The sequence below is a fragment of the Periplaneta americana genome, chromosome 8, assembly GCF_040183065.1.
Source record: "Periplaneta americana isolate PAMFEO1 chromosome 8, P.americana_PAMFEO1_priV1, whole genome shotgun sequence".
NCBI classification, from domain to species: domain Eukaryota; kingdom Metazoa; phylum Arthropoda; class Insecta; order Blattodea; family Blattidae; genus Periplaneta; species Periplaneta americana.
In genome coordinates this window covers 143803426-143814246 of record NC_091124.1, presented here as the reverse complement: position 1 = coordinate 143814246, position 10821 = coordinate 143803426, and the positions used below count along the sequence as shown (strand labels likewise).

At 37.0% G+C, this 10821-nt stretch overlaps 1 protein-coding gene across 1 annotated transcript; it reads right to left on the bottom strand.

Moving 5' to 3' along the window:
• Positions 1–9213: 9213 nt before the first annotated feature.
• On the bottom strand, positions 9214–9945 carry LOC138704340 (uncharacterized). Its single transcript, XM_069832185.1, has 2 exons — positions 9646–9945; positions 9214–9535 (listed from the first exon to the last, which is right to left on the bottom strand). Exons 1-2 carry the CDS (start codon positions 9909–9911, stop codon positions 9214–9216), a joined length of 588 nt encoding a protein of 195 aa, XP_069688286.1. The 5' UTR covers positions 9912–9945.
• Positions 9946–10821: the final 876 nt, after the last annotated feature.

Sequence of the window (10821 nt, the reverse complement as noted above, 5' to 3'; positions counted from 1 at the left end):
CGAACAAAAGATTGGATTGTTCCTCTTGAAGGTGAGACAGCTTAGAACTTCAGCTGTTGAAGTTTGCGACACGAATTGACGAAGGGATAATGGTAACTAGTCAATTAAACACTTTTATGCTTGTTTGTATATTAGGTTGATATATAATGCTTACGGTTTGTGTCATTTTGGTAATGTCTATGTGTCCTTTTGGAGAGTGGTTGGATCTAATCACAGCAGTCCACACCTGTGGAGTAACGGTCAGCGCGTCTGGCTGCGAAACCAGGTGGCCCGGGTTCGAATCCCGGTCGGGGCAAGTTACCTGGTTGAGGTTTTTTCCGGGGTTTTCCCTCAACCCAATACGAGCAAATGCTGGGTAACTTTCGGTGCTGGACCCCGGACTCATTTCACCAGCATTATCACCTTCATTTCATTCAGACGCTAAATAACCTAGATGTTGATACAGCATCGGAAAATAACCCAATAAAATAAAATCTAATCATAGGTGAGGGGGTGAATCCTACAAAGTAGGACTTGTTTTTTATACAGCACGTACGGTCAAAAGACCCGTGCATTGGATTCAAGAGAAAATTATGATAGTGTAGTGTATGATCTGTATGTATAATATTGGTTAATAAATCCATCTATCTGTCTGCTTTACCCTTAAGACAATACGTTACGGTGTGAAAGGTTACAGGTACCTTGTTTCAGGAGTGAGTCAATAAATTCTGGGTACGAGTGCGAAACACTTACACCTAGAATTCGTAGTCTATCGACTTTTCCAATTAATTATCTGTTTATTAGTCTCCCTTGAAAGAAGAACTACGGACTGGGGACTGTCTTCGCATGTAGTTGGGTACTCATTGTACTACCCCAAACTCCCCTACAGCCTACAGAAACACTTTACCTTACCGCGTCAACCCCAGGCCCCGCGAGCATTATGAGTTCCAGGAAAAACGACACGACACATAACACTACCACCAAGAACTAATGACCACATACCAGGGATCCAAGTTCTGTGGCGGCCTGCAGCCGATTCTACATTGGAACATGCGCGAAATATGGGAAAGAAACGGAGATAGTGATGAAACAAAGTAAGTATAATATTATGGTGTCCAACCCCGAAAGTTAAACAGCAATTCTGCTTCAAATGGTGAGGAAAAACCTCGGAAAAAATATCAACCAGGTAGCTTGTTCCAACCAGGATTTGAACCCGGCGTCGTTCGTTTCATGGTCAGACATACTAACCGGTACTTCACAGCGGTAGACTCAATTAACTACAGTAATTTTGTTAACAGATTAAAAATTTTCTAAATAATTTTTTTTTTTTTTAAGTTAGACGGATTTTGAGATCTTAAAAAATACACGTCATGGACATCAGAGATGATGATGATGATGATGATGATGATAATAATAATAATAATAATAATAATAATAATAACAATACAAAGCTTGCTTCCTTTTAATAGTAATTAAATAACTTCATTGTTCAAACATAACATAATTTGAAATTTCTTAATTAATTTGTGTTGTTTCAACATTTCTGAAAGACGACACTCAGTTGGACAACCTGCTGATTTAATCAACCATACATCCATCCAATCCTGCAGCCGTCAGTCTCGTTTTATCATTGTGCACCAAATAATCCAAACATGATTATGCATAAATTAATTTTGATTACGTAGTCTGTTTTGTAGGTTGAACGAGAGGGAGATAATGCTATACATTCAACAAACACGTCAAAAAGCACACATTTCAAATTAACTATGCTCAGTGTCGGAACGGCAAATTGAGAACCCAGTTTTCTGCAGAAAAATGAAGTATTACCAAAACATTCTAGATACAATTAGAACTGAATTTGAGCGTGTCTGCATTTCAATTCGCATCTAAGGGACCTAAACTGGATATACAGAAGAATCTGAGACATTGGTGCTGTTAATAACGATTTTTTGTTTCCAGACAAACAAGTTATTAATGAACTCATTTCGAAACCTCCCCTTTAACTGCGCACATTGTTCGATATCTATAGTTTATAGAGAAATTAAAGAAATTAACTGCAAGTAACTGTAAACTTGATAAATTAAAGGTTAAATATATAGTATCTCATAATTGAAGAGTTCTCGGCCTTAAATAGATAGTGCTCACCTGAGTACAATTTTTTTACTACATTATCTCACATGTCAAGTGACAGGTTAGCAATGCATGGATGGTGACAACTCAATACTCTCTACATGTCCATGCCAGTATTGTAATACAATATTCCGAGTAAGTATGCGCCCACCTCTAGGACTTGTATAAGCAGGTAATTTCTCATATTTGTCTATCTGTTGTGGAAAATAACTGTGTGCTCAGTGTGACAGCAGATTTCGACCTGCACTTATTGTTCCCTTATGAGGACTTCCATTTTTGGCAGTTACACTTCTTTCATCATTGTTGTATTACGGCGCTATAGTAAGTTATCTTCATCCTCTCTGAATGCATAAGAGAGCGTTAAATAAGAACCTAAATATCATATGTTATCTATTTTAAGTTGTGTGATAGATACTGTTGAAGAAAATAATTATTTGATCCAAAAGGGACTTCAGCGTTCCAAATTACAAAAAATATCTTTACTGATCTTATACAAGTAGATACTAGAATATTTCCACCGTTGTGGTCTAGGGAACTCGTGTTCAGGGATTGCTACCGGGCGTTTGCTCAAATTCCGTTTTGGCTGATTATCTGGTAGTTGATTTTTCCCGAGATTTTCCTAAATTGTTGAATGAATGTTAGTTAATCTCATAAATAATTCTCTGACACAGTCATCTCGTTCTCACCGGGTCCATTAACTCTAGATATCCAAGTGGCTTCTTGATAATTAACCGGTCAAGAAAGTAGGATACTAGAAATGAAAAAAAGATTTTTGAAGGAATTCCATAAAAGTTACATGGAGGTTTTGATCTGAAAGAGAGACTTCGGCACTACACATTACATCACAATCCCTTTTCTGACTTCCTTCAGAATAATAGTATCTCAGAACAAAAGAAGATCTTTCAAAGAAATTTGAGAAGAATTACTTTAAGGCATTGGTCAAAATAATTGTGAGAGTCTTTACACTTTCAATATTAGGAAATATTACGAAAAAAAGTATGAGAAAAGAGTTTTAAAAGTTTGCTTGCAATTCAATTTAAATATGTCGTAATTTTTTACGCTTTCAAGCGTAGCAGATTATTGAATCCTGGAATCTTTTAATCTCGAATAAAGTGGAATTGCCTATTCATTTTTCACAAAAAGAAAAAGATGTCTTTTTTATCGAAAATGACCAAAATTTCACCCGCCGCCACCCTTAATTAAATATTTCATAGTTAATTTCGTATAATTTAAATATAAGATTAAATATAATTGGAATAGATTTGCATTGGCCTAAATCTTGATTAAGAATACCAAGGAGAAATATATCGGCCTACAATACGACATTTACCACGAAATACATCAAATCTTCATCCAAGAGTAACGGAAACTTATGAAAATAAAATGGCGAAAATCTGTTTGATCTACGATGGACTTACATGACTTTTGACTTTCATATCTTGTACAATCCCTTTGTGTCATCATTACTTCATTGCACCCTGTTTATAGTTGAACGCATAGGCCAACTTGGAGGCGCCATGCGAGACCTGTTTGTTGATTCCTCAACGCTCTGTTGGTCCATCCCTGTACATAATATTACAATTCCAGGCGGCTGCCATTCCCCACGGGAATTGCGGTCACCCCAACAACAGGGGTGTGAGGTACGAGGTGTCGCAGGGAATTCTAACAAGGACAAACAAACACCATGTCAGTTTCAAACACGGGCCAAGTTCCGTGGCTTCTATTCTGACTTGAATGGATAGCGCACCAAATATGAAAGGAGGTATTGCAAACCCTTCCATTACAAGCACTGCCTATTATGCTCATAAAGGTTAAATTTCAGACCTCCATGCATATGAATCGAATATTCTGTCTGCTGAAGCTGAAGATTTCGAATTACATCCTGAATATATTCAAATCACACACACTTTAAGTAATAGTGGATTTAGAACGGTATATTAATAATAACATTTAATATACGTAATCCAAGATCATCGAAACTTGTATCTATCGACATCATCGTCATTGACAATCAGGAATACATCTATGTCGGCATCACGTAATGTCTCTTCATTGGTATTCCGGGACGTTTCTAACCAGTAGGATTATATATATATATATTAGAGAGAGAGAGAGATTACTTTATTGTTTAATCCATAAGCATGCTATAACCAATTGTTTTTGTAGTTTTGAATTCTTTCTTCAAATGATACCGTGTTCAATTCATTAAAATTATCTTCATTTTTCTTATGGTCAAAAAGTGTAACCTGCTGTTTAATCTCACCTATATGCACTCCTTTTTATCGTTTTGCTTTAGTATCCAGATTCTACTACCATATTATAATAATGTTGGTAGAGCCAAAGTGTTCTATATTCTTGAGCTTGAAGTATTTAGCACAGAGCTAGGTTTTAATTCGTTGTTCAGAATTCATAAAAGTTCTATGAATTTTAAGAGTATTTTTTTAATCTACTTCATTAGTGTAAGATAATTCACAACCTAGATATTTAAAGGTTTAAATTTGTTCTAAATAGTTATCAAGCACTATTATTTCGCTTCTTACTGGATTTGTGTCAAAGAATGTTATTATCTTTTTTTTATCAATAAATATTCTCATCTACCATTAATTAATAATTTTGGATTTAAAAAACAAGTATTCAAATTATTTTTGCAAACATTTATCTAACAGAATAGTGGACTCTTTCTAGTGCATTTTGATATTATAATTAATCGTATTTGGTTTTGTAATGTGCTATGTTTAATATATGTGTATTATCTTAATGTGTATAATTTTACTTTTATGTTTCTAAGAACGACAAGAACACTCCGAGCACAAGCTTAGGCTTTTTTGGGGGAATTAGCTAATTATTATAAATTATGGAATTTTAAACTTTGTTACAGCTCAGTACATCTATTATTATTATTATTATTATTATTATTATTATCACCATAATCAAGCGCGTTTTCTTGCTGATCTAGAGCTGCACTCGGGCGTGGGTTCGATTTCCACTTGGACTGAATACCTAGTTGTTTTTTTTTTCGAGATTTTCCCCAACCGTAATACGAATGTGAGGTAATCTATGGCGAATCCTCGACTTCATCTCGCCAAACACTATTTCGCTGTCATCATTTCCATCGATGCTAAATAACCGAGTAGTTGATAAAGTGTTGTTAAATAATCAAGTAAAAAAGCCATAACCATCTCTTCTTATTCTAGCAAGTACAATTTCTCTTTTATATTTGCAACTTCCATTCCAGTTACGGTTAAGGTTTTCAGAATGCTAATAAGGGACAGAATGAGGTTAAGCATTGAAGTGTGTTTATCACAGAAAATGCACTTATGCACATCATGACATTTTATTGCCATAGTTTTGTACATGTCTGAGAACACACCACTGAATTACTATTTAGCAGCTTATTTTATTGTAATTTTATTACTTGGGATTACATTAAAAACAATTGAAGTGGTTTTGTGGCACTAAATTATCTAATAAACTTACTGATTTCTAGTGAAACGTATACATTTTGGTAAACTAAATTTATCCCATTACTGTATAGTACAAAGTATATTACGATTATTTTGTTTCTTTTTTGCATTAGCTAGCAAGGTTGAATTATCTTAATTTCTTCAAAAATGAATGACAACTATGATTAAAATTTAAGGTATCTTGGGCATCAGCTTTCGTGAGATCTTTGACACATATGTTCCTTTCATCCTTCCAGTTACTTTTCATAACAAAAAATACCCTTTCCGCTTAGGCATTAAAACCTCAACTACACAGGCATTATGATACCAATATTAGCATCCGTTTGACTTCACTCAACTTGACTTTGGTAAAGAAATTGATCCATTTTATATTGACCCTTTCTTTGTCTTGCATATTTTGCAAAAAAAAAAAAATGGATTGTTTGGTTGTCATTACTCGATGACTGGTAATTCTTTGCATATGAAGGGTAGCTGTAGAACCAAAACAACCATTCCCTGCTTCTGTTCCGTTGAATTACTGCACAACAAGAAGCATTCCCAAACATCCCTTGACTCTAACACACACTACCCATCTTTTCTCTGTTTCATTTATTCTCAGTTTACGCGCTAGTAGTTCTAATGCAAGAGGAGTGGAATATTCTACTCCTCTTGTCCTAGTGTCAAGTACGTGATTTTGTTATATTTTGTTTGCGGTTTGTGTGAATGTGTTCATTCGTGAAGCATCCTGCAAAATTATTGAAAGTAATATAATCCCCAACAGAACAGGGACCACTGGTGATGATGTCATGATAGAACTAGACATGGTGCTGTCAAAAAACCCTTGTTACATCACTGTGCTTAAAATAAAGAATGTCTTATGCCAAGAAAGTGGGCTTGCTTGTACCTGAATTTACAACACAATTTATTTGTATACTAAAATTTTTTCCCGTAGCCCCATGTGATGTTGAACGTTTATGTTCAGCATTCAAAAATATCCTTGCAGATAACTAAGTATAACAATAGAGAAACTTGGAAAATTGTGTTTTGCAACCAGAAAAAGTAATATACCGGTAAAAAAAAAATAAATAAATAAAGTGTATATATTGAACCTTGATAACACTTTTTTTTTTAGAAATAACGTATATCCTACAAAAAACTGTCTCTTGCATGATTTTGTGTATTTATTTTTGTTATGCATAATTCAGACTTTATTTGTGTATTTAAGTCTTGACCTTAGTCATAACTTGACCAACGTTCTACCTCCCAGCCTCAAAAAAGAATCTCATCTAAACTTTAGGTGATGATCACTTCGATTATTGCGATTCTCTATTCACGAATCTAAATACTGATCTTGACCACAGATTACAGCGTGTTCACAATATTTGCGTTCGTTTCCTTTATAACATTAGAAAATTCGATCATGTAACACCGTCACTAAAACTGTTGTCTTGGAATCCACTTATTTAAAATAATCCACACCTTCACACCCTCTCACCTTGCATCTCGTTTTGTTTACCTGTCACTACCTCGAACCCGTAACATATACCTTCGCTCTATTATTCTGCACAGAACATTATTCTACTCATCATCTTTCAGCATATCGATTCTACGCCTTTGGAACTCTCTCCCTGACCATGGCAGTGACTGTTGGACAATACCAAAATCCTAATTTAAATTTAAAAAATCACATTCTAGTTCATGGAATTGCTTGTTAAACACCTATCAGGTTAGGTCACGGTGGCCATGGGCGGGTTAGGACGAGCCTTTGCACGTCGGCCATACTGAGGCCTGTTGTGCACCCCGAAGTGTATGGGATGAATGAGGTTGGAGGTGTTCCAGCCCATCGGCCGCATGTGACAATTCATCCGCTCACTCAATGGGGGCCTCCTACCCTCCCGCGCTCCAAGTTCATACCGCCAAGGTGACCAAGCAGCACAGGATCCATTCCGATGGCCCTTCCAAGGTGTCGAAGCACCTTTGTAAGTGCTTTTAAGGAATAAATCCTAACAGAGATATTGCGGAAGGCTGGGAACTCAGGAACGGTTGTAGAGAGGACGCCCCCTCTCATAAGCAGATGAAGACATGCGTCTTCACCTGAATATGCTTATTGAATGAGATGAGAAAGATTAATGATAATCACAGTCAGGTTGGTGGGTCCGGGAATCGAACCACGGACCTCCCGAATGCGAGTCCCATGCAATACGCACGAGCCAACTGGCTCGGTAAACACGTATCAGGTTGCGCAACTTCGGCTTAACCCATAACATACCTATAGGGGAGGACCGTGTATATTGGACCACCTAAGTTTGAATGGCCGTAACTCACTTATCATATTGAGAAAAATGTCACTGAATTTTTTTATGATGGTAGAGTGCCATAATAAATCCCTAAGTAGAATAAGACTTCACTCGTTTTAATTCTAATGCTTCAAAAATAAAATTTAATCAAAATTTCGAAGCCGTGTAACTTGAGCCAGGGTCGTGTAATATGAACCAGAGGATCGTGTAACTTGGACCAGGCATATTAAACACATTTAACTCCTATAATGTTGTTTATTCAAACAAAAATTTGTGTCAAGCAATGATTTTACATACAACAGTAATAAAATAGTTCATCTGTAATTGTTGCACATTCTTCGTGGGCCCATTTTCCACACCGATTGCACTGAATCCAGTCTTTGTTCTCACTTTCACCACAAATAACACAGCGTGTTTTGGATGTCACCTTAACTTTCGAATCAAATAATTTTCTCTTCTTTGCGGCCTTCCCATCTGATTGTTGCTGCAGAGCATTCTTGTGTGGCGTAGCGGTCAGCTCCACGCCAGATGCATTGTATCTCGTTCCGGATTTTCTCTGTCCAGATTTTAAAGACGAAGGAAAAAGGGCTTATTTCCTTCACTGACACATATTCTGTGAGACCAGAAAGTAGCTCCACATTGTCTCCCATCTTTTTCTCTGCTGATGCAGCTGTTGTTGCTCCTTCCACTTCTTCTGCTGCCCGAGATGCTGATGCTGATGGCTCACCATTCAAAGGCCGATCGGTCACCAAAGAAGGCGCGATATCAGCCTCTGAAAACACATTTCGGTCGACAGGCCAAAGACCAGTGTGCCTGAAGCCATTCATTGCAATCTGCATATTTGCTGCTCTGGGGAATGCCACTCCTACCAGTGAGGCAATGTGCTGGACATTCAGCCGCTGTCCTGGAAGTTCCCTCATCTTCGTTGATATGGCAGCTGACATGAATGTGTTCAGAGGTTTGAAGAACGACACATCTAGTGGTTGGAGACGGTGCGTGCAGTGCGACGGTAGAGATAACATAATCACACCGTACTGACGGCAGATCTCAATCGCTTTGAGCGATTGCGTATGGCTACTGTGACCATCTAAAATCAAGAGTACTTTCTCCTGAGGGCTGGGTTTGACAGTTCTAATGAAGTGCCTAATCCATTCACAGAATGTGTCAGAATCCATCCGTCCCTTATCCTGACAGCGGAAGATGGTGTTAGGAGGTGCTCCAAATGTGAGAAACTCCATCATTTTTTTCCTAGCATAAATCAGCATAGGAGGTACAAAGAAGCCACTCGCACTCATAGCATACACTCCTGTCACATTCTGACCTCGCTCACACGAAGAAATGGCTCCAACCTGATGTTTTCCCCTCTATGCCAGAATCTTCTCTTGGCGTTGAACGACAGTGTGGGATGTCTCGTCCATGTTGAATATTCTGGCAGCAGTTAATTTGTGTTGGTCGACAAGTTGTTCCAATGTGTCAAAGAACTTGCCGACTACAACCCTGTTGAATCCTGAAGCCCTGGCAAGTGATGTGGCTTCTGGCTGCCTAAGGCTAAGTTCGGGATGGCGCTTCATAAAGCCGGAAACCCATTCTTTGCCGGCAGACTTCGTTTCCTTGTTGAACCGAGTGGCCAGTTTATTCTTCTCTGCAATCTCGTATGCTAATTGCATAACACTTCTCCGTGTCAGTCTGAAATTAAAGAATAAGCAGATTAAGTATTAGGTCTATATTAAGTTTGATTGAATTAAGTTGTAGGCCTAATGTAGGCCTTAATATATATTTTGCTGTAATTTATTTACCCATAGAACATTTTTTCTAGCTGCAGAAGATGTGTCACAAGATCATTTTCCACCTCTTGTGGCAAGTCAAGTGGGTGACCGGGCTGTCTAATTTTAGCATCCTTCCTTTTGTTGTATCTTTTAAGGGTGGCACTAGGTATATTATACCTTCGTGCAGCCTCATTGACGCCAACCCCTTCCGATATTGCAACTAAAGCGAGTTGCAGATTTTCTTCTTTCCACTTCCCATACACTCCCTTCGCTTTTCTTGCCTGTCTTGTAGTCATCTGTAAAGTAATGGCGAAAGCAGAATTCGTTAAAAAGTTGTAATTGTAGACTCACCAAATGAAACGAAGTCTTATTACATAATTTAAGAAATAAAATATTATTAACATTGAAATAAACTAAAGTAATGTTTTATAATATTATTATTTATATAATATTATATAAATAATATTATAATTATATGTCCTTACAAAATTTTCATCCACTGACCTCTGATTTTTTGGAAATTCACACTAGTGAAGACATAATGGACAATTTTATCTTCTAAATTTGTTATGTTGTAAGGGTTGGTACATCTTAGCATTGGCTCAAGTTACACGCTTTGTGATGGTTCAATTTACACGCATTGTAAAGGAAACACTTAAAAATTATTTACGTAAAAACTACTTTACAAATATTGATATAAATTTCACTCAACTTACCTCAAACACTGGTATTTCTTCGTATGTATAAGGCAGTCTTGTATTTCTAAACGTCTTCGCACAACACGCTGTCAAACTATTGTGAAAAGATTTGAAGAATTTGGGGACAGAATGTTCGACACCGTTATGACCGCGTCAAGCCAACCCTGCATAATGAGATTTATGGACAGTTGCCTACCATGTAGAAGGTTCAAAGCGCTGTATAAAGTACCTTGCAAACTATCCTGGAAATAGTAATTGCATCGGTGGATCAAGTTACACACTGGTCCAAGTTACACGGACTTCCCCTATTAAATATTGTAACTATGCTAGTGTCAATTTTACCCTGAATATGTAATGTATTTACTACTATTATTATTATTATTATTATTATTATTATTATTATTATTACTGTTATTATCATCATCCCTATCATCATTGCTGTTTCTTTCTTCTTGTATTAGTTAATATGGGCTCTATAGTGTTCTTTTGACCCTGTTGATTCTGTATA